Source organism: Crotalus tigris, unplaced genomic scaffold (genome assembly GCF_016545835.1).
Source record: "Crotalus tigris isolate CLP2741 ecotype Arizona unplaced genomic scaffold, ASM1654583v1 scf7180000018725.1201236, whole genome shotgun sequence".
Taxonomy (NCBI): Eukaryota; Metazoa; Chordata; class Lepidosauria; order Squamata; family Viperidae; genus Crotalus; species Crotalus tigris.
In genome coordinates, this window is record NW_024097169.1 from 821,173 (window position 1) to 846,664 (window position 25,492).

The following is a 25,492-nucleotide window of genomic DNA, read 5'->3' on the forward strand; positions in this document are numbered from 1 at the left end:
AATCAGTGGAAGATGCAGCTCACAAATCTGCCCTTTTCTCTTTGTGCTTGACTAGTTCTTTATCGCAGATACATCCCTTCTATTTCTGGGATTATGCTGCTGATATCCCATTAGGGTACATTAGTATTGCTCTTCAAAATTCCCCACTTCCTCTGCATTGGTGGCTCCTGTTAAAGGATTGCTTTTATTGCAAAATTTCCTGCAGAACTCGAGCCTGATAGGTGAGTCTGATACTGAGATATCTCTTCATTTTTGCTCTATAATCTAGATTTAAAATTCAGCTTCCAAGGCAAAATTGAAACCAGTTCAAAAGGGCCAGTTTGTATTACTTAGATATTTATTACCTTGCCAGTCCTTTTCTTCTTGCATTTTATATGCAGTAGGCTATGCATTTGCCTCTATTCTGTACACTTTTTTTTAACCCTCTCTTTCTTACTATTGCATGACAAGCTGGTTTAAGTACTATATTCCTGCTTGCTTAATTAAAATATGCAATTAAATGTTTCAAATCTTAATAATGTGTCTTGCAGACTTGATTTTAATATAAACATTTTATCCCCTTCACCCAATGCAGACTGCTAACCCCTGATAATCAGTTCTAAAATATTCTTTAAAATACAAAAAAAAAATCTTATACCTCCATATGTATTTTTTTTCCATTCAAAGCTTACACTGGAATTTATAAACGAATCTCTACACAAGGTTGGTTTATAGGATTGATGGGTGCCGTCGCTTTGCTTACCTTACTGTTGCTTACTATCTGCTTTGTTAAAAGGAACAGAGGAGGAAAATATTCAGGTGAGGAAAAATGTGTTCTCCAAATTGAATATACTTTTATAAGGATGTACAAGCTTTTTCCCAGGTTATCACTAAATTAGAGTTTTAAGTCTTCTTGGGGGTCGGAAAGTTACATAAACCCAACAATCCATAGCAACAAATGGTGTTCCACATGAAATAAAAAGCTGATAACAGATTGTTGGGAGCTTCTGGAATTTGCCTGTTGCTATCCCTTAGGAAGATTAAAAAAAGCTTCTTTGCATAGGGAAAATGCAGTGAGATAAGAAACGACAAGACTACCAATTCCGCTTTAAGTTATAATTGGCTGAAAGAAAATAGGATCCTTTCTAAAATAGAGCTGTACTTGGAAAAAAAAATTGAAAAGTCTCCAGAAACACATGCACAAATTTCTATTTGATAATGTCAGCTAATTGCCTTAATAGCAAATAAATTGATGTCTTCACCAGGGCATCTTTGAGAATAGCATTATCTAAATGAACAAAAATGTACACCGCATGGTCAGAACTTCTATTTTTGAAAAATAAAGATCCAGTCAAGAAAGTTGTCACTTTCTCTACCATTTAAAATCTAGGTTACATTTGTCTGTCTGTCTGTCTGTCTATCTATCTATCTATCTATCTATCTATCTATCTATCTATCTATCTATCTATCTATCGTTCATCTATCTATCTATCTATCTATCTATCTATCTATCTATCTATCTATCTATCTATCTATCTATCTATCTATCTATCTATCTATCTAATAGAATTGTATGGCTGGAAGGGACCTTGAAGGTTTTCTAGTCTAACCCTCTGGCTAAAACAAGAGACTGTATTCCATCCTGGATAAATGAATCTTTTTTTGCATGTGCCTTCTTCAATCTCAGGTCCTCTACCAGAGGCCTTCCCAGTTGTAATAGTATTTGATTGATTATGGTATGGATTTCTAGCAGTTCCCAGCCATCTTATTTTGCAGTCTGGTCTTTTTTAATGTTGTATCAACTATATCATGGCTCAAGAGAATTACTCCTTCCCCAGGTTCACCGATTGCATGATTACTGGTTTCATGGCCAAAACTGAGCTCCCTAAAGCCTCCAAAGGTGGAGCCGAGGCAAGGTTAGAGAAGAAGAGCCAAAGACCCAAAACACATTAAGCCATTCCAATAGAAAGATTAAAAAAAAGACACACTTCATCCTGAATTTTGGCTTTCTATAGGATTCCAGCTTTTATTTAAAATTGTTGTGCATTATCACTGAACTTTATTTGTTAATTAATACTTACAGGGAAAAGTTGAAAGAGCTGAAAATAGTTTCAAGTAGGTATAAAGTAGTTCAGGAGAGAGACAGAGTTTGTCAATTCACTCAGAATTAAGTGGAAGTTCTAATTGCTGCTGTTCTTAATTCTTATTTTAAAAAGCATGATTCATATATACATGATGTTATGTTTATTACACATTTCTTTAAACATGCACTGTAATATTCTGAGAAGCGTGTACAGAATACCCTTAAAGGTTTACCCAAAGAGAAGCCTTGACACAATAGTGGAAGGCTAAGGCACTCACTACAGAATTTCATTTTTAGGCCAAAATTTAAAAATGCTACTCCTTCAATACAGGACTGTGCCTAAGAGCTCATTGTATGGTTTGCCACAGATAAGGCAGCTGTAATATAAAACAGCAAATCACATTGGCTAATTTGCTCCCAAAACCTATATAATTTAAGAAACTCATACTTAAATGATTTAGCTTCATCTAAACTAAATTAATCAATTGCAACTCAACTAGAAGTATTAACAACATGATACTTCTGTGAATAATTCAGCACTGGCAACAAAGATGATAAGAAGCCTGGAGGCTCAAACATATGAAGAACAGTTGCAGGAACTTGGCTAGTCTAGTGAAGAGAAGGACCAGGGGAGACATGATAGCAGCATTCCAATATTTGAGGGGCTGTCACAAAGAGGAGGCACTTGAAGGCCAGACAAGAAACAATGGATGGAAACTGATCAAGAAGAGATCTAGAAATAAGGAGAAATTTTCTGACAGGGAGAACAATTAACCAATGGAACAGATTGCCTTCAGAAGTTGTGGATTCTCCATTGCTGGAGGCTTCCAAGAAGATACTGGATAGCCACTTATCAGAAATGGTATAGGGTCTCCTCCTACTACATCCCTTCCAACTCTGTTATTTGATTAGTACAAGGGCTTTAAAAGATGGTTAATATTATTGTTGTTATCATCATCATCATCATCATCATGTGTTGTTACAGAGCCAGGAGACCACAGTACTATTGCAGAATAGTAGTTTGGCTTGCCAACATACCAGCCCTCTTATAGGACATGCTTACGTGCTTCCCAAGGTGTGCCACAGGAGAGCAAGCTGGCTTTGCACCAGAGATAAAGACGAGTGGCTCTTCCTGCAGTGCTCACAAATGGGAGAGTGCAATTGGGAAGGTCCAGAGCCATCAAAAATCTGAGCACCAGTTTGTCTCCCCACCAAACCTGTACAGTATTTGCATATAACATGCTTTCAAACACTTAGATGGACAGAAGCTGAGGCGAGGAACTCACCCTGCCACACAATGCTTGATTTCAAAGCTGGAGCTGAGACCGTTTCCAGCATCATTAAGATTAACTAGTTTTAAGTAGAGTATGCTTTGTTTCCTATTAAATGAAAGCAAATGCCTAAAAATATCTGAATGACTTTTTTAATGTATGTGCAGTGAAAGAAAAAGAGGACCTGCATCCAGATCCTGAAGGCCAGTCCATAAAAGATGAAATCTTTGGTGAATATAGGTTAGTGAGACGTATCCTTCTTTGCAATGTTTGGGGTAAATAATGATCTTGTAAGAATCTTCTAATAATATTGCAAGCAATAATACTTTCTGATTGCCAAATGAAAGGGAGTGATATGAAACATTATACAGAACACTTTAGTGGAATGAATTCTATTTTTTATTAGTTTCTTGTGGAAGGTTTTGTAAATATTTTGGTATAATAAGAAGAGATTCTTAGGGCATTTGGGATAGTTATTTCATTAAACAGTCAGCTTGCTCATTTAATCTGGAGTGTAATATTGCGCACAAACATGCAGGCATTATTTTTCTGAAAATGCAGAAATAATTCACATAGATCTATATAATTAATGTACTCCAAATATGAAATGAATGAAATATTATTTGACTGAATTAGCCTGAAATACTGCATTCTAACCACTGCATAGCTCCATGGCTCCTATGGTAGATATTTCCCATTCCCCCCCCCAAAAAAAAAACCCCAAACCCACTAATACCCATAAAGTGGTCTGAAATTACTTGTCTGAAGTTCAAGGTTAAAGCCATTTTTCAAAGTTTGGGATTGCTTCCTGGAAACTTTCATTCTCATTCCCACCTGTCAAAAAATCCTCTGAAAAGGGGAAAAAGTCTAAATTATGTTTGAAAAGAACAGTTTCTTTTTGGAGATTAGATGTTTCAAATTATTCCTATTTTCATACCTGTCCTTTCGTACAATGATGTGCATATTTTTCTGCATCCTTTCACTAATATGTTCCACACAGAGAGAAGTGTGAATTAATTTATATCAGAGATTGAATTTGTAAGAGTACTCTGAAATCCAAATGGAATGAATTTCTTTCTCACTCCTGATCCCTACTAATCTGTTTGTAGAAGTTCCTCCAATAAATGAAATTAGCATAATGCAAGTTTTTGCTATAACGTTGGCCAGTACAGTATACTATACTTACTTGCAATAGATGCGATCGAGTATGGAAAATAATTACTAGCTCTTTGCCTTTAAGTCTGCAATTTACACCATGTAATTCATTTCAGAACTGAAGCAAATACATAAAAATTTGTATTTTATACAAGAAAGATAAAAAAAATATTTTTCCCACTGCTATTTCCACCCCAACCTAAAAGTAATATTAAGCTGTTTATAGATGCATCCTCCATGGATTTATTCAATCCCTTTTTAGACCCATCCAGGATTTGGATGTAACCCATCTATATTTTAATCATGCACTGTATGAAAAAGTGTAATCTTTTTCCAGTCAGGTTCATTGTGTGATTCCAGCGTCACTGCTTTGAAATAGGGAGAAAAACATTCCCCATCATGCTGGCCTCAATTCTGTGTATTCCCAGCTAACAAACGTCAAAACACCACTCACAAGAAGTGTGAGTTTAATTACTCCCCTGGCCCATACCTGAAAAAAAGGTCATGTCTTCAAAGCTTTCCAAAAATAGGACAGACTTGACCCAACCAAACCAAGTTACAGTATAAACCCCTGAACTCCTATTATTGTATATGCGAAATGAGGGATTTGGTCCCATTGTGCATGACTTTATATGCATTTAATTGAACTGCATTTGCCATTGTGTACTCCATTTGCCATCTTTAAAAAATATTTTTCTGGAGTATTTTACTGGTACTTTGGTTTTTCCACTTTCAACTTACTGGCAGCCTTATTGATCCCATTAGGACATTTTGTTCCTGTCAACGTTGCTATCAGAAGCTCTAAAGTTTCTGAGTCTCCCATTCCAAGGTGATAACTGACTTAGAATCAAATGTTTTGGAGTATTATGTATTTTCACTGTAGAGGTACCGTCAGAAGTTCTAAAACCTCGGAGCCTCTCACTCCAAGGTGGTAATTGGCTTCGAATCAAATGTCATCCCTAAATAGAATTTCCAGTGTCTCTTTTCTTAATTTTCTCTGTATGATCGAATGTGCCCTTATGCTTCTCACAAGTGGGTTTTTTTTTTCCTGTTTCAGTGACAGTGATGAAAAGCCGCTCAAAGGAAGCTTGCGGTCTCTTAACATGGACATTAAAGGTGCAGAAAGTGCTGATAGCTTAGTGGACTATGGAGAGGGGGACCACAGGATGTTCAATGAAGACGGTTCGTTTATTGGCGCTTACGCTGGAAGTAAAGAAAAAGCCTCGGTTGAAAGCATTGGGAGTTCCACAGCTACCTTTCCTCTCCATGCATAAAATATTAGCATGAATTATTCATTTCAGATCATCGTATTTATCTTTACTTCTCATTGAATATTATACAAGGCAGAAATAGGCTGCAGAAAAGTTAAAGACCTGGACATGCAGCAGGTACAGAAACAGGCAGATGACTTAAAAAGCCGATTTTTGAAACTTACTCTTTTTTTCAAGACACTGACATTTTCGATTCATTAAAAATAAAAAAAGGACTCCGAACTAAAATTTCATCATACACATGTCATTTAGTCTGACCAAAACGAAACCTTCTTCAGTGTTATATATGTATTTTGGGATCTAATTTCCTCCAGGTCTTTTACAACCCAGTTTTATAAACATCTCTAACTGGAACAGCAGTCAAAGAGTTGACATCAAATGAGTATCTGCTACAACCCTACCTTTGATTTGGGTTTGGCAGACTATAGAAAGTTATAACCAAATATTATGGAGAGAAGGTTATGCTGGCATGAATGACACTGTGCTGTCCAATGGTGCTGGAAAGCTTCAGAAGCTGAGTAGTTCCACATGTCTCTACAGTATCCTTTTTCTTGGTCGGTTTTGTGCTGCACAAGGATATAATGCTAAGCCAATACATCACGTCTGCCAATACTCATTTTTGCTGGTGCGCTTAGTCGGCGATAATAGTACATTATCTTTCTGTTGGGAATAACAGATAGTGTGATATATTCTACTGCATGTACTACATTCTGTACACATACTTGTTATGTTGTAACTAGTAGTAATGGGCCCTAGGTTAGAATTTCCACTTTCTTACACATTTCTGCTTCTCTGTGTATGTTTCAAAACCCTCATTTCATAGTAATCCCATATTTTTCGGTGTTACAGGGATCTCCAGGCAAAAACTGTATAGCAGCAACAAAAACATTACCTAGTGATAATAGTGCAAAGAGTGCACTCTGTGGTACGTCTTATTTTAAAAAGATATGGAAAAGGTGCTGGTGATAGGAGAATTTGTATTCTGTACCTACAGCAAGATGTTCAAATAAATGGTAGCATGGTTAGATGATATTTTATGTTTTGCCCACTAGCTGTCACCCTTTCTTTATGCAAGCAAATTTAAAACTTTCTTTGGGTTATAGAAAGTATATGACTCTTTCAAAATTGTGGAGTTCTACTCAATCCAAACAAGAAAAAAAAAATCAGGAAAGAGCTGGCTTTTAAAGGAAATATGATTTTTCAGTACTTCATATTTGAATGCCCACATATCTTTTCTGAATGCTTGTATATATTAAGTTTATACTGATACTTTCAGGGGAAATCATGCTAATTTTTATTTTGTCAAGGTGCAACGGCAGCATGTCATTATGGAACTTAGTAGCAGTTTAATTCTTCCCAGGAAGTTACACTTTTGTGGATACAATATTTTTTTTCCAAGCAAAACATACTCAGAATCATTTCAGTTGATAAAGAATTTCCTTCTCATCCATAAAACAAAATATTCTAAATCTCTAACTATGAATATTGTGTCTCACTTGTTAAATCAAAGCAAATGTAGTTATTGAAAAGGTTTTCTATCAATGCTTTTTCAGTCCCTTTTAGTGTATAATAGAGTTGCTACCCAAAGTTTAATTTTTTTCTGGTATACATTATAGAAAGGAAGACATGTTAATTATAACAATAAAGATACTATTGGTATGAAAAACCATCTTGGAATAATATACTTCCCTATTTTGTTATAAATCGTTGTTTGTAGGCTTTTCCATGCCCATTTTGTTAATTTATAGACATGCAGATTATCTATTATTTACATTATTCAATGTTCCTTTTTCCCAGTGCCAACCCAGATAATAAAGATACAAGTAACTAAGCATTATCTTCAACTTAGATCCATTCATTTTGGCTATGATTTAATATTTTGTAATTGTCAAACAGCATGTTATTTAAAAATTAACCATTGTCTGTTCATTAGAGTCCTAATTATTTATTGCATTTGGACCCAGCACTGTTTAAAAAGATAATTTCAGCTCTTAGTCCATACTAATGGCTGCTAGGCAAGATACTACTGTTCAAGTGGTTAGGTACTAAAACAGTTTTTTTATAAACTCTATAAACTTGACATATATCTTTTTCCATTTGGGGTTCTGGTAGTAATAGATATAAATATTTCTTGGAGAGGAAGCAGTCCTATTATCACCTTCAATCTTCCCAAACCCCACTAAAATTAGCCATTTTGCTTCCAAAATTTGATGGCATGGTTTCAGTCTTGGGGGGGGGGCAAGATTTCAAGAGGCCACGTGCGGACAACATTTTCCCTCAATATTCAACTCCAACTATATTTGAATTATAATTTCCCTACCTTTATTTTTTAAAAGCTGTTAAAACAAAGACCAACTCTCCTTTGAGTCGGAGTCAGCACTGGAGACTGACAAACTTGGGCACCCCTCTCCAACATTCTTGCCCTGCTTTTTTAATACCTTCCCAGCATTTTCAAACAAAAGGGTTAAAACGGCAATGGGTAGTAATGTCACAGAAGAAGAATGACCTAAATAGAACATCTCATTTGAAGAGTACTTTTCCTTTACATCTTTTTTTTTTTTTTTTGGCATGTAAGTGAACCAGAAGATACAGTGTCACAATTTGCTAGTAGGACAATCCTCCTTTAAAATAAGTCCTTGCTTTATGTGGAGATTTGTTGACAACGTTGACCAGATTTGTATTCCTTAGAATCACAACTTTTCTCCATTTCTTTCATCTCATAATGAGAGTGTTTCTGGATGAACTGAGAATGAAGGAAGGAGAATGAACAGTTCACAGCAGGTAGTCAACTAGTCATCAGGGAGAGATTTATGTTCCTGCTACCTCCATAGGCAGCTATTTTTTTTAATCACAATTTTTTTTAAATTGTGAGGAAGAATAAACATGACATTTTGTATCACTACAGAAGTATTGCACTTACCTTGCATTTTTTCTGTTATATGATAATGGGCTGTTTGTCTAATTCAGATATAGATGAATATTCAATATTTAATGTTTCATAGTCTAAGGAGATATTCTAGTAGACTGTGAAAACCTACTAGTTAACATTTAGCTTCAGAAGCAGTGCAAAGAATTTCTGAAGAAAAGTGTATTCTTAAGAAACAATGTTGATAGATACACACACAAACACACACAAACACCTACACTAGGAACAAAGACCACAGAGACATTCTGATACTCAACACCTGAAAAATGGCAGTATCTACGAACCAATGAAAGAACTGCTTTTTGACAGAGCTACAATATTCTCTTTTATTTCTTCCTAAATTTCTTCTACTATGACAATTTCTCCTCCAAAGCATTGGATTCTTAAATAGATGATCCTGAGACATTAATGGTTTTATCCCCAAAGGGATATTATCTTTGAACTGATAGTTTCCAATATGAAATATCTGCATATTCCTGCAGAAGTATTTGGTTACAGTGTTTGTTGGAGAGAGAGGTGAAAAAAAGTTAATACAATAAATTGAATTGTTAACACCAGGATATGTATTTTGATTTTAGCAGAGATGCTCTGTTTTTCAATTAATGTGAATTTTAGATGACAGCAATATGATCATAAAACAGGAATTATGCTGTATTTTGTCAATACGGAACAGAAAAAGTCTAATAATATTTGCCACTTTATAAACTGAATTGATGAATTGTCTCTCAGGAATTTGAACACACATTCTAGTTTCTTTGGCTCAAATATTTCTTGAGGTATCTCTGAAGAAGGATCTGTTAAAAAAAATAAACGTCAAGACAAATTCAATTATATCTAGTTTACAGCCCAAACCATCAAGTTATGATTGTGGTATTGTACACAACCAAGCTGTACCATTTCTTGGCATAGCAGAAATTATGACTAGTTGCTGCTCTTTGTCTATCAACAATTTAGTTTGCACTGTAATCTGTTAAAGAGAATCATTTCAAAGACTGTAGGAAGCATGTGTAACATGCCAATTGAAGGTCTAATGGATAAGTTCTATGACTACAACTCTGTAAACTTACCAGGGAGAAAATCCTATTTCATGTAATTTTGACTATGTGTCAGTAGACAGATGGCAGATAGACAGAAGAAATTATTTAAAAGTTACAATGACAGATCTGAGAACTGATTAGAAGATAGAGAGAAAAAAGAAGAACAATTTGTCAATGAGCCAAGAGTATGCTGCCAATCATACTAGTGGTGACCTAAAAACTTTGAGTTAGTCTAACTGCAGAATTTAAGGGTAAAACAGGAATGAAAGCACTATAGAAACTAGAGGTGCGGTGGTGAGCCTTCTACTGCATTCCTAAATGTCAGTTGTGGCCTAGTCCTGGACACTTCCACTTTCTATAAAGTTACATAACTACATGGTGATGAAGTAGTAGCAATAGTAATAGCTCTCAATGCCCCCTATCAATCCTTTGTGATATTTCTCATTCATATCATTGAATCCTGTCCTCATTCAGTGATCTGTTCAGTAACTAAAGGAAAGAGTAACCAGCCACATCTTCAATTTCCACTATTTGCACTGATATTAATTTGTTAGTCTAATCTAGACTTTCTCAACCTGGGCAAGCTGAAGATGTGTGGATTTCATGGCTGGATGGAGAATTCTGACAGTTGAAGTTCACACATCTTCAAGTTGCCAAAGTTGAGAAACATTGGTCTAACCTAATATAAATTTGTACAGTTGTCAAATTTATATATAACACCAAATAAATCAAGGTCTCACTTGATTAAAAAAAATAACCTGTAAATATTGCCGCAAATCATTTCAGTCAATTCAATTTTCTTTGCAAGGAATTAGCAGGTGCTCAGAACTTGGCCATCTTGTCTACTATTCCCCATTCTAAACCTTATGGTATAGGTTTCCTGCCTGAGCAGGGGATTGGACTAGAGGACCTCCAAGGTCCCTTCCAACTCTGTTATTCTGTTATCCTTTTTCAGTTTGTGGCATGGCATACCTGATCACAGCCATGGTTTTAGGTAGGAATAATGTTTAGCTTCCACATAATGAGATATACTTGTATACTCTACATGGAAAGAAATATGCTCATTTAATTGAGTTTAAACAATTGGGAATGAGATTCTTGATTCCTTTCATTAAATTAGATAAAAATAAGATACATAATACCAGGGAAATCTATTCTTGTGCTGATAAAAACTTCTATTGATTTAGCAGAAGAGTCAATGTTTGCTAATCAGAACATCAAACCCTTCCCTCCTTCAAAATTAAATATTTAATTCAATTTTTTCAGTCCTACCAAACTCTACTGAATAAGTGGGACTTACTCCTTATTAAGCATGCATATTATTGTTCTGTTAATCTGTCTTTCCAAATCTTAAATAGCTTGTTTATATGTTAGCACCATTCATAATCTATCAAGTATTCATCTTTGTAATCTTACATAAATTTCAGCTTTTGCACAGAATTGGTCAGAGCCAAAGCATTTTTTTTTAATGTTATTTCATGGAAGAAGAAAAAATGGGACATGAGTACTAGGTTCTGGCTATTCCTTTTTGAAATGAATGTCCATGAAAATTTCTGAAGGCTTAGAAAAATGTGTTTGTATGTAGTTGCTGTTTGTATCATGCCTATGTATATGTATGGTTTTTTAAAAAATATTTTCATTCTACATGAATTTCAACTTTGCTAATAAAAGTTTGACTTGATGTAATCTTCACAAGCCTAAATTGAAATGAAAGAATATTCTTGTTTCCATTTGCCATGCAAATCATGAGGAAGGAAGAGAGAATAACTGTGTTTACTATGTTCCAACCGCAACTCACAATTCTATTTATGATAAAGAATCACTATGTAGAATTTTTTTTAGGATGATGTACAGTATCTTCTGAGTTAAACACTGGCCTCACAACAGTCAACCACTATGCCTAGAATTTATACTACCTTAAAAAAAAAAAAACCATACCCGGGGAGGTTCATATCTTGATCTAATCCAGAATTTGCACCTCCTAAAACTGCCAAGGGTTTTTTTTTTTACCCTTAAAAACTCTGTGAAAAATAATCATCTCTATAGGTAGGGCAAAAGTGATCTGAATAAACGTGGCCAGGTAAAATGGAAAACATTACAAGGAATGGACATTTGTAAATTCAGCAATTGGATGGATGAAAAGTCAAGAAGTGGAATATTTACACTGGATAGTGAAACAAGAGATTATGGTTGGCAGTTTCCATCAGTCACTTTTTTCTCCACAGGATGTTTTTTGTCACTGTTGTTCATATTAGGAGCCTATTCATCCAAGTTATCCAATCTTTTATATCATGGGTGTCAAACTCGCTGCATTACGTGACATGTTGTGACGTATCACAACTTTTTTCACACTGCCAGAGCTGGGGTGGGTGCGGCTTCCGCATGATGACACCCCTGCTTTATATTATACCAATGTTTTTCAACTTTTGTATTGAGATTGGTTCAATACAGTGTTTTTCAACCATGGCAACTTTAAGATGTATAGACTTAAATTCCAGAAATCCTCAGCCAGAAATCTTAAGAGTTGAAGTCCAGACATCTTAAAGTTGCCAAGGTTGAAAAAAAAAAACTGTACTGAACCAATCTCCTAATAACTTTCTTACCTTTCTAATGTAAGCATGTCCCCAATTGTTTGGTGCAACTTCAAATGCATCTCGGAAAGGCACTATACTTTCAGGGAGAATTCAAGGATACCTGAAATGTTACCATAATTATTCATGATGTATATATGATAAGAAGGAGCAGGGTAACTTTCATAATCATGTGCTCCGCTGATCTGAAAATCAAGATGCTTCTGCCACCTCTAGGTTCAGAAGGAAGTGACATTCATTTGAGTTACACAAGCCAAGATTTGGGTCAGTGAAGGCTAAAATGCAAGGTGAAAGCATAAGTTAGATGTGCCATCTGGAAAGGGAAGATCCAAAAGAAGGGAATTAGAAAGAAAAACAAAACAAAATAGGTTGCTTTTCAGCAAAGGAATCCAATACGACTTTTTTTGGAAACATAATAAACTACTAAGAAGGCTAAACACAGCTTTAATGAGAGACTACAGCCTGAAATGTACTTTTTTCCATGAGCATAATATGGGGCTAAGCTTTTTCTACCCATAGCTCTATTTTCTAAGTTGTTCTAATATAATTTCCTTTCCCAGCAATCAATTGATTTGCTAATTTGGCTTTGTGTGTGTGTTTGTGTGTGTGTGTGCCTTTAAGTCATTATTGATTCTTGGCAACTGATCTGCAGTTTTTTTGGCAAAATTTCAGAGGTGGCTTGCCATTGCATTCTTCCTAGAACTTAGAGAATGACTGGTCCAAGGTCAGACAGCTGCCTAAGGCCAGACTAAAGGTTCTAGTCTCCAAGTTTCTAACATGGTACAATAATAATTTGGCAAGTTAAAAAAATATCATTTTGTTTCATTCTCATAAAATATGCTATTTTTATGTTCTGCCATCTAGCAGAGAGAGGGGGGGTAGAGAGATGTCCTGATTGTGACCAACATGATCCTCTTAGCACTGATACGACCATATTAGTGATGTCACCGATCCCAGTAGCAATACATTCATGGATATTGGGGGGTTTTTTTGGCTACCAGACTCCCTGGGCCTATTTGTTTTTTTATTTTAAAAAAGGAAGGTGTGTGGGGGGATGGAGAAATTGGCATACTGTAAAACCCCAGCCTTTGGCATATTCATTATTTCCAAAACTACAATTGGCTATAAATAGTCCCTAGATGTTTGTTGAAAATAAAAAGGATGATCAATGTATGCTTCAAACTACAAAGGTGCCCTTTATTTGGCAATATGTGCAGTGATTCAGAATAAAAAGAAGAAGCAGGTATGGGAGGGGACAATCTATGGGAGATGAGATGTATACTAATTTTTTTTTTGCAGCCAGTTGTCATTTCTACCATGTGGTAGCCAAGTTGCTAAGCATTCATCATAGGTTTTAACGTACTCATCAGCCCCTCTTTTGGGAGGGAGGCACTTCCAGTATCTCAATTCATATTGTAATAGGCACATGTAATATATATATAACATGTACCTATCAGAATTTTACATATGATCTGCCTTCCCTTAATCATGAAGAGAGAAGATACAAATGTTGCATGATTTATGAGGTTTCACATGTCTTTCATCCTTCCACTCTACTCTCTTTTTGCATAGTACATAATCTTGTGTGGTGTTTTTACTGATGCTGACCTATTAAGGAACTATGGGTCCTTAATTCTATATTTGAATCATCAGACAATGTGTTAGAACTGAGGATCATAGTCTCATATATACAAATTACTTTGCAACATTTAAAGAGATAATAAACTTGAAATCAGGAATACAACTTCTTTTCTAAGACATGCTGCTAATAAAAAAATAGAATTTTGAAGTTATGTACAGTATGATAACATTCATGGAAATTCTTCATTTCTTACAATATCCTATGTTCAGCAAAGTAACTCCAAAATTTGATTTTACCATATTATTATTTTTTCATTTCATCATACAAATAGATTAATTCCAGTGTGCTTATTATTTTGGCAGTTGTACTGTAAAACTGAGTTAAATAAATGTACAGCCTTTCACAATTAACATTTGCTAGAGATCACATAGCTATAGTTGCACCAGCTACTGGTAATCAAAGATTAGTCCACCCTACTAAAATCCACATTCCAGAATTCAGTACAATATCTCCATGAAACTGTAATCTATATAAATCAAATTATTTTAATAAAACAACTACACACACATAATACCAACACCAAAACTATTTCATAATTTTATATATTTAACACATTTATATGGCTAACTGTGTGGCATACAATAAACCTAACAATTTACATATATTATAAAAGCAATTAAAGCAATTAAATTAATTATAAAGATCCAAAGATAGTACCGATGGGAAAATTATTATATATACAACAATGTGAAATCACAGCTGCCAGTTCTTTAGTTAGGATGTTGTATGCTATTGGCATAGTATATATGTAGGATAGATAAGCAATGTGGTAATTTGTAACTGACAGATGGAAATTTTATCAATGTGCAGATTTTAGGCTGTCCAATACATTTGGTATTGCCAATGTATGCCATAAAGTTTCAACATACCATTATGCTTGGTCACATAATAAGACAGATGTTTAGACTGGATTTGTCATTTTCATCCATCTACTGAGTCTTTCAAGATCAGAAATGAGGAGGTGATAAGCCACCTTGGAAAGCCAAGGGAAATCATCTAAACAATTAAAAAATGAAAATTAGAATATTTTGGACATGTGATGCGACACCCAGAAAAATATGGCATACTCCATTTAATCCTCCAGGGAAAGATTGACGGCAAACGAGGTCTAGGCATAAGAAGAACATCATGGCTTCAAAATCTAAGGGACTGGTTTGGACAAAACTCAGCAGCACTTTTTTGTGCAGCTGCTGATAAAAAAAGGATCGCCAACATGATTGCCAACGTCCGATAATGGATATGGCACAAGAAGAAGATTGAGTCTTTCCAAAGGATCTGGGATAGGCAGGTGCTATTGTCTGATAGTGTTAAAAGTCACAGGTCTTTAACACCATGAAACAACATTATTGTCATTTCCACAACCATCATATTTATATTTTTCCGTTTCAGTAACCAACAGTTAAATCAGTAATATACAAACACTAGCTTTTATCTGTTTTATTTATTTTTTCTTAACCTAACAACAAATGTTATTTGAACTCTTTATCCCATGGGTCAAGTTAACATACACAAGTGAAATCAAACTCTCATTGACCTAACATTCAGTTTCAGAAAAGAGATCAAATAATTAATTCTTGCCACTATTATCTAGGAGCAAAGAACTATCTTTGTTCCTGAACTTCCCACAAATACTGCTCATAAATACAACTATGAACTTTTTACTTGCAAGATATTTAACATCCCATGGTTACAAGGCTGTCTGGCAAGAAACTGATATTAAAGAAAGTATACTGTCATTCCAAACACTAGACTTCATGGAAAGAGTCCTATTCTGACATTATTGTTAGAAAGCATCACATTTAGAGACAGTGGTTCTACAAAATAGTGACATCCATATAGTAGAGCTTCTCTGACCTCTGGCTCCTTCATGAACCCTAAATGTAAGAAACTAAGAACTCCAAATTGGCCTGAGATATAGAAAGGCAATTTGACATAAGAACCTGCACATTAAGGAGAGATGAAGACTCCAGGAATATCCCAAACCTCTTTGTAATTGATTATCAGCAAACACTATATCAAAATTGTTATGTTTGGTGATCAGTGAGCACTGACGAGGCAGCAAGTGCAACAACAACTATTTTTAAAACAGAAGCCTGGCTAACTGCCGTTCCACCCCTATTTATACATTCAGCAACAAGGCGGCGGCCAATAGGATTCAAGTATTAGTTCCCGCTTTAAACACAAGTTAATGAGCATGTAGACCGAAAATCTGGCACTTAACTGACACAGACTTATGACCATTTTTTTTCAACAGTTTCAAGTAATTCACATCAATACATTACAAAAATCATGGGCAAAAATCTGAGATGTTTTTGGATAAGTGATAAAAATTAAGAATGAGCATGGACAATGCCTTCAGATATGGGAAAATATTTTTTAGTCAGCAGACAATTAACTCTTGAGGATTTGGTGGGTAGGAAAGATGATGAAGTTTTGGGAATTAATTTGAACCCCCCTATTTTAAAAAAAATGCTTATAGTTTTTACAAACCAGATGTTTAAGGAATGATACTGAAAAGATACAGAGAAAACCCATCTTTTACTCCCAATAGAAATGGAAAAGTGTATAACTTGTGAAAATCCATACGTGTGGGAAAAATGCATTACTTGTGAAATTTCATACTTGTGAAAATATGTAGAGTTATCTACAACATACAGTGTAAGGACTGTAACAGCCACTATGCTACAAGCCACCAGCAGATCACCTCCTACTAGTTATCAGAAAATTCCCCAATCTCACAACACATGGGCAGAGTGTTTCAAGTGGGAAACTGTGAGCACTGTCGATCAAGCTAAATTCAAAATATTTATGAAATCCTGAAAGCTTGGCATTCAGACAAATCAGCCATCAATAGACACATAGAGATAAAAAACACACTTACACTCCATTGGAAAAAAAACAATAAAACACTAAGAAGAAACAAAAAGGCCCAAGCACATTCTCTCCAGCTACCAAAACCCAAATAATCAAGGATTAACACCTGGCAAAACAATCAATCTGAAAACAATATACTAATCCAGATATTACCAAGATAAAAACCATACCCCATCAACACTGGCAGGACAAGCTACTGTATATAAGCAGTCAGTAAATCCACATTCAACAGCATTAATGATATTATCTAGTTGAGTAATGAAATATCTGCAACCAAACAGTCAAGGTCAGAGATTACTAAGAATTTCACAGTTGTGAAAATTTACATCATTATTTAGTTTTCTTAAAGATGGTTTCAAAGAGCTAGAAGGGTTCAAAGTATTTATCTGGCCTAATAAATGGATTCTTTTCACTCTTCCAGAGAAAGAAAGAGAATGTGAGAGAGGCAGGCAAGCAAGAATGATGCCTTTTCTAAAGCAACCTGAGAGATGTCATGTTCACATCTCTGTGGAGTTGTGGACCAGTGATCACATGATGGATTATATGCCAGTTTCACAACAGTGCAGAAAATGTTTGCCTGTTCAATCTGAGATCTCTGGAGCTAAAGACAAGAGTTTTATTTTTTCTGTGTTGTTGTTACTATTATGCATCGGGGGCTTTTTTGGGGGGGTTGGTCTGAAGTAGAAGTAGGGTTATTTTCAATAATACATACATATACTTACAACATTATTACAGATTCGAATAATGTAGGTGTGTATGTATGCATGCATGCAAGAATACATATACATTTAAATACAGTATACATATATGATAGATTTCTGTCTAAAATAGAGATAACTATCCTCACTTGAATATTGTTTAGCAATGAGGAAAAGATCATCTTTACTTTTTCACTCATCAGTCATATTCTAACTACAATTATAATCCACTTTTTCTTTTGCCTTGCCTTATAGAACTTGAAGTTTTCTATTGCCTCCAATCACACATATTTCTTTTATAGCTCTATGGATTCTCTTATCAATGCAGAATGAAGAACTAAGTAAGAATTATGTTTCACACATTGAGACATACAGAAATGAACAAACCCACTTCCCAACAATGTGCCTTCTACCTCTTCAAGTCATAGAAGAAGGCTAGATCTATTCTCTATTGTCCCACAGGGCTGAAAATAGAATAGAGTTAGTAGAAAACAGATTCTGATTGAACATTGGCAAAAGTTTCCTATTGGGGCTCATATTCATTGGATGTTCAAACAGAGATCCATTTAAGAGGATACTTTAAGATTCCTACATTGAACAAGGAATTGAACATGATGGTCTAAACAGTCCCTTCTTATTAAATTAACATTTAGAATATAGTCAGTTGCAATGATGTTCAGACTTACCAAGCAGTATTTTATTTTATAATGGTAGTAATTAATGTATTCATATAAGTAATGAAATTCTAATGTAGATGGCTTATGAGAATGTGGGATATCAAAAGCATTGCAACATGCATTGCTGGTTTGGGACCTTTAAATTAATAAGTTCAAAGAAAATAAATATTTTGATAGTAGTTACAATACTGTAGTAGTATAGAAGAAGATTTAGTAGTATAATTGTTTACTTCTATTTCTCCCAAGGGTTCTTAAAGCAGGATACGAAAAGAACAATTAAGAAAACTTCCAGGAAAATAATTAAAGCATTCAACACTACAACAACCTATCAAAAAAAAAAAAAAGACAATGGAAACAATAAGGTTATAGGTATTAAGCTATACATCTACATACCTATCTAAAATACCTCTTTCTTTGTTGCTTTTTTATTAAATCTTGGGCCATTAGAAATTAGTATTAGAACACAGTCAAACTAGAGTCTTGGACTTCAAGAGAGCTAATTTCAATAAACTTAGAGAGGGTTTGGGAAGGATTCCATGGATGAGAATCCTCCAGGGGAAAACAATTCAAGAGGCTTGAGAAATTTTGAAAAGTGAGATAATAATAGCCCAGTCCAGCACTATACCAACAAAGAGGGAAAATAACAGCTCTCAAAAGAAACCAGCATGGCTGCATAAAGAACTCTCTGATCAATTGAAAGATAAAAAGGACAAGTATAGAAAGTGGAAAGAGGGACACATAACTAAGTCAGAATATCAGCAAATAGCCTGAGCCTGCAAAGTGAGGAAAGCTAAGGCTCAGAATGAACTAAGGCTTGCAACCAAAGTCAAAAATAACAAAGAAAGCTTCTTTCAACATGTAAAAAACAAGAAAAAAAGTGAAGGAAACGATTGGTCCATTAGTGGGTGAAAGTGGAAACCCCAAATTATTTCATCTTTTCTCTTATTGTTTTCTTTTTCTAATAATATTGTAACATACAGTATGTTGGTGAATTCAAAAGTACATTTTTATATTATATTTATATTTTTTATATTATGGTTATGCTATTTTGAATTATATTATATTCTAAATTTGTGGAATTTAACTATTCTCTTTGGGACTTCTCAATGGTACCTTTTCACTTTTACCATGCATGATTTCCAGTTACTGTGTCTTTGATACTGTAGAATATGACATAGATTCATCCGACAGGCATAGGTTGGAAAACCTGAAATGGTTTATTGTTCCACTGATTCTTGCCCAATATGAAATAAATGGATAAATTTGATAGAACTAAAGTTACAAATAACTGGGTCTGCACTGTAGACCAAAGGCCTCCAACCCTTTGGGAACCAGGGATCGGTTCTGTGGAGAAATATTTTTCTGCAGATCAGAAAGGTTGTGGTTTCATGTACTGCCTGCATCCCGCAGATGGGGCTTTGCTTGTTTTCTAGCATGCCATGGCACTGTGCTGGCCCACAGACTGGGGGTTGGGGATCCCTGCTGTAGACCATAATATCCCTTTTGGAAGTGGTACCTTGTGATTTCTATGGTACTAATAAAGTTGCTTGTCATCACACCTGTAAATGTTTTTTTTTTTAATTGAAAATTTTTATAAGTTTTTACAAAAAAAACAGAAAAAAATATAACAATACAAAAACAGAAAACAACATATACAAAAAACTAAACATAACATCCCCTTCCCCATCCCCCCCAAAACACCTCCCCTTCCCCCCCCTGAGCTTCCCAGAGCAGAATATAGGCTTAATTAAAAAAGAATTAAAAAGATTATATATAAAAAAGAAAAAAAAATAAGACTGAAATATATATATATATATATATGTATATAGAAATAAGAATTATGAAAAAGCAATGTGATATTTTTTTATATCCAATTTAAATTGTATAAATTCTATCCATTTATCCCAAACAGCAAGAAATTTCTCTTGCGTTTGTTCCTTTGAGAAAGCCGAAATCTTTGCCATTTCCGCCAAATAGGACACTTTAAAAAACCATTCCTGCAGTGTAGACAAGGATTCCTTCTTCCAATATTGTCCTACTAACAGCCTTGCGGCTGTAATCAAATTTAACGTCAATATAACCTCCTTTGTATCACAATCAGTAACTATACCCAACAAAAATAACTGCGGAGTAAATTTTACCCTCCTTCTAAAAATTCTCTGAATATTCCACCATATCTTAATCCAAAATGCTTTTATCTCTCTGCACGACCACCAAATGTGGTAATAGGTGGCATCCAAGCAACCACATCTCCAACATTTAGGCTGTAAGTCCGGGTACATGAAAGACATTTTTTGTGGGTCAAGGTGCCATCTATAAAACATTTTATAAAAATTCTCCCTTAAATTCTGTGCCTGTGTAAATTTGACATTTCTTACCCAAATGGTTTCCCATGTATCCAATGGGACTGATTCACCAAAGTTTTGGGCCCATCTAATCATACAATCTTTAATTAATTCCGTTTCTGAGTCCAATTCAACTAGCACCCCATAAATTCTCTTAATATGGGCTTGTCTTTGATCCTTCACTTGCTTAATAAGATTTTCATCTTCTCTAAGAAAGCCCACCTTGCAATCCACCTTCCATCTGTCTGCTAATTGCCTATATTGAAACCAAGAATAAATAATATTTTCTTGTGCTAACTCCTCCCGTAATTTTAATTGCCAATTTTGTCCATCCCATCTGAGTAGCTGTCTATAAGACACCATGTCCATTTTAACACCTCTTTTTATTCCTTCTATCGCATGCCAGGGTATAGCCCATAATGGTACTTTAAAATCACTTTTATAATATTTTCTCCAAATCCTAAGTAAGAAGTTCTTATAATATGAGATTTAAAAGCCCAATCCACTTTTTTATTGAATATTAAATAGGCATGCCACCCAAAAAGTAAGTCCCATCCCTCTAGATGGAGTATCTCAAGATTTGTCAAATTTACCCAGTCACTAATTAGTGTTAAAACCACCGCATCATAATATAATTTCAAATTCGGTACCTTGAGTCCACCTCTCTCACGGAAGTCTTGCATAATTTTAAACTTAACCCTTGGCTTTTTCCCTGCCCAAATAAATTTATTGACACCCTTCTGCCATTCAGTTAGATTAATCTCATTCTTCAAAATTGGTAACATTTGAAACAAAAAAAGAAACTTGGGTAGAATATTCATTTTTATCACTGCAATTCTTCCCATGAGAGATAGTTGCAGCTTCTCCCAATTCTTCAAGTCTTTCTGTACACTAACCCACAACCTGTCATAATTATTTTTAAATAATTTTGCATTAGAAACAGATAGCATCACCTCCAAATATTTTACCTTATTAACAATTTCAAAACCCGTCAAGTTAGCCAAAGTCTGCTTCTCCTGAATAGTCATATTTTTAGGTAGGATTTTAGTCTTGTTAACATTAATCCTAAAACCCGAAACCAAACCATATTGATGAATTAACTGTAATAACTTTACTGCAGAACTAATAGGTTGCGACAAAGTAACCACCAAGTCGTCTGCAAAGGCTCTTAACTTATATTCTTTTTTATTAACTTCTATTCCTTTAATTTCCTGCGAATCTCGAATTTTGATCAACAATATTTCCAATGTTAAGACAAACAACAACGGTGATAGTGGACATCCCTGCCTAGTACCTTTTTCTATTGTAAATACCTCTGACAAACCTCCATTAACAATAAGTTGTGCCGTTTGTTTTTGATATATTACCGTAAGAGCTTGTAATATCTTTTCACCAAAATTCATCTTTTCAATTACTCTTAACATAAAATGCCAATTCAATTGATCAAAGGCTTTTTCAGCATGTAAAAATATCAGCCCTGCAGGGACTTGGTTGTTCTTGTCTAAATATTCTAATAAATTAATGATTTGTCTAACATTATTTTTCATATACCTACCAGTTATAAACCCAGATTGATCTTTATGCACAAGATGATGCACAACCCTCATAAACCTATTTACTAAGATTTTTACAAATATCTTATAGTCCACATTTAAAAGAGATATAGGTCTATAATTCTTTGGTAAAGTAAGATCTTGATCCTCTTTTGGAATCAAAGAAATAAAAGCACTACGCCATGAAGGAGGAATCTCTGAGCCCTGTAAGATATCATTGAAAAGATCGCCTAGTGGTTGGATCATCTCCTCCATTAAAACTTTGTAGTAAACAGCTGTCAACCCATCCGTACCCAGTGCTTTCCCTAGTTTCAATTGTTTAATTGCTATCGCAATTTCCTCTTTAGTAATTAAGCCATTAATTTCATGTTTCTGATCCTCTGTCCGTTTGGGAAAACTAGCCTCACTTAAATATTTATTTATATCTAGGATTTGCACATTAGTAGATTTGTATAATTTTTGATAATAATCTAAAAAAGATTTCTTAATCAATTCCTTCTGAAAGACTAATTTGCCCTTATAATTTATTTTATCTATTATCCTCTGTCTCTGCTTCTTTCTTAATTGATAGGCCAGCCATCTCCCTGGTTTATTGGCATTACAAAATGTATTTTGTTTCATAAACAATAAGTTAGTTGCAGCTTGATCCGCCAGCAACATATTAAATTGTGCTCTTAACAACTTTACAGATTCTTTAATACTTTCATCTGAAGGATTTAAAATCAAAGACTTTTCTTTTAACTTAATTTCATCCCCCAATTCTTTACGTTTTTGAGTCTGCCTTCGCTTATGAGAATTATTCATTTTTATCAAGATCCCACACATAAATGTAAATGTTTTAACCATAGACCCTTAAACGTTTGTTGAGGATGGTGATAAATTTACATTGCTGAATTTTACTAAGAATATGCTTGAAAATTATTTTTTGCTTTATGATTTTCTGAAAAAAAAGACATTTGAAAAAATATTTGATTCAGAATCTAATAGGAATTTTGATTTGGGATAGGAAAAAAAAGAAAGGAAAAGATGAATAGGAGATCCAAGCAGCAAAATAATAGATTAATTTATTTTCCATGAAGCTCTAATGAAATACCTTTTAAAAATTTTGAATCAACCTGAGAAGCAGCCTCTGTATGTTTGCCAGCTGCCTAGGAGCTAAATATCACTTGAAGTAAGGATGCTTGAAAGCTAATAATGAAGGTATTTCCAAGACAATGCAGTGAATAATTAAAATAAATCTGACAGCAGGGTGATTATTGTGTGCAATTATTCTTAAAAATTTCATTATGCCAACAATTAAAGGGAATTTTCTATTGTGGTGTAAGCTATCAATTTTTAAATTCTTATCTTGATTATGAGAAGAAAAGATTCAACTTTCATTTGTAAAGCTGTCTAACATCCTGAAATATACTTGAAAAACAGGTTGAATCCGTCAAAGAGAAAAGCTCATTTACCAAGGAAGGAGTTATATTAGAACTATGTGAATGTCTAAATATGCAGATTGTAATACAGAAATCTTACTAAGAGCAAATCCCATTGATTTACGTATGAATAATTTCTGAATAAATACACACTACTAGTAAAGTGGGGTAATAAAGGGGAATAACCTTTCTCTCCTTTTCTCCATTTTTATTGGAGTTTAGTCTAGGAGACCTGGCAAAGAAGCAATATAGACAGCAAGGGAAGCATCACTGTGATCTACAGAGCTTGTGCAGCATTTATATTCTTGCCTGAAGAGGACTCAGCTGACACCTACTATATTTGCAAGTTTCTTTCCTTATTGGAAGAAAAAGTGAAGGCGGTTAAAGAGAAAGTTGCTATTTTGAAATGCATTGGGAAGATAAGAGACTCCTGGAAAAGACACTTGAAATTGTCTACAAGGGCAGTGAATGGAAAAGAAACCAAGGAGCAAGGGAAAAATATCATTTGGTGTAGACATGGAAGGATGTGACCCAAAGAAGGTTTAGAAGGCCCTCAATGAATTCTACTAGAACTCAGGAAATGGTACCAGGTTCTTCCTCTAGAGGACAATTGAGGGCCCCCTGAGCAAATCATTCTATGAACGCTGCAGAAGATACTTGAGCCCCCTTAGATTGAAGAAATCCAAGAGTTCTCCTAAGTAAGAAGAGATAGGTCATTATAGAAATGGGTTAAGGAAAACTAAGGTTGCTATTTGCAGATTCAACATGCTGCTAGGGAGGGGTGATGTCTTCCAAGTATCCCTATAGAGGATATGATACCGAGGATACTAAGATTATTAAAACCTACTGACAACTAGCCTTTCCTCTTGAACTTTAAAATTTGGTTTAATAATTTATCAATAACTTGGCTGAGGGAGGTGAGGAGACATGTTTGAAGTTTGCAGATGACACAATGCTGGGAGGATTGGCTAATACTTTAGATGAAAAAGAAAAGCTTAAAAAATGAAATTAATCAGATGGAAATTAGCAAGGAGAAATGTGAAGTAGTCGAACTAGGTATTATATTCTATTATTCCTTGATGAAACCTGTTTGGAATACTGTGTCCCGTTGCGGATACTATACCATCCAAAAAGGATGGACAAAGTGGAACAAGTTTAGAGGAGAGTTACCAAAACGGTTAAATGCTTAGAAAGCAGTTCTTATTAAAAGTGCTTAAAAGATAGGGATATATGATCTGAAGATTCCTGGTATTCCATTTCCATCCTCTAAGGAATACATAGTGTGTGTGTGTGTTTGTGTGTGTATAAAACAGTTGCTACAACTCATTTATTTGAATCTTTAGATTTTTTAAAAAAATCAGTGTGTGTGTGTTTTTGTGTTTGTGTGTATGTGTGTGTATTCCTGTTGTCTTACTGAAAATAATGAAAAGAAATTAAATAATAAAATAAATAAAATAAAAGAATAAAATAAAAATACATATGTTTTGGGGTTGTTTGACAATACTTATACAATTCCAGCAATTATTAATAAAGCCACATATTATCCTTTAAGTCAGGAAAGAGCTCAGAAAATGAAGAAAAAAAATCAGCAATGATTTAATAATGTGATAAATCCTCACCAGCTTTTTACATTTAGGTATTAAACTTCTCTGATACTTCATCACATCTCCATATAATAAGCTCTACTTTATGTGAGAACCTGAAGCAGAGTGTTCTCACATACCCATCTAGCTCCTCAACTACTACATAATGGACAAGGGGGGGGGAGTGGGCTTGCCTCTCCTTGTACAATTGATTTTCATACTGTGTCTATTGAGCTCACTGCTTTCCTTTCCAAGACATGCTAAATATATACAGCACTTCTTACAAGCCAATTGATTGTGTAATGAAATCAAAATCATAGTTGTATTCCCATGAAAATCGTAAGTATCACCTCTACCTCCATGTTCTTTGACTTTCTGAAGACCTT

General features: G+C 34.6%; 1 protein-coding gene and 1 long non-coding RNA gene across 11 annotated transcripts in view; one reads left to right on the top strand and one right to left on the bottom strand.

Moving 5' to 3' along the window:
* The window catches only part of CHL1 (cell adhesion molecule L1 like), a 231,822-nt gene extending 220,392 nt beyond the window's left edge, over positions 1-11,430 (top strand). For 8 of the 10 annotated variants that reach the window (XM_039355679.1, XM_039355680.1, XM_039355677.1 and 5 more), the window contains 3 exons: positions 667-798; positions 3,501-3,573; positions 5,546-5,762. In XM_039355679.1, the coding sequence (XP_039211613.1) occupies positions 667-798; positions 3,501-3,573; positions 5,546-5,762 (422 nt within the window). Of the gene's footprint in view, positions 1-666; positions 799-3,500; positions 3,574-5,545 lie in introns of all 10 variants that reach the window. The other 2 variants (XM_039355670.1, XM_039355671.1) reach the window with 1 other exon arrangement.
* The window catches only part of LOC120313601, an 80,720-nt gene that overhangs the window by 28,595 nt on the left and 26,633 nt on the right, over positions 1-25,492 (bottom strand). The gene's annotated exons all lie outside the window — the stretch shown is intronic.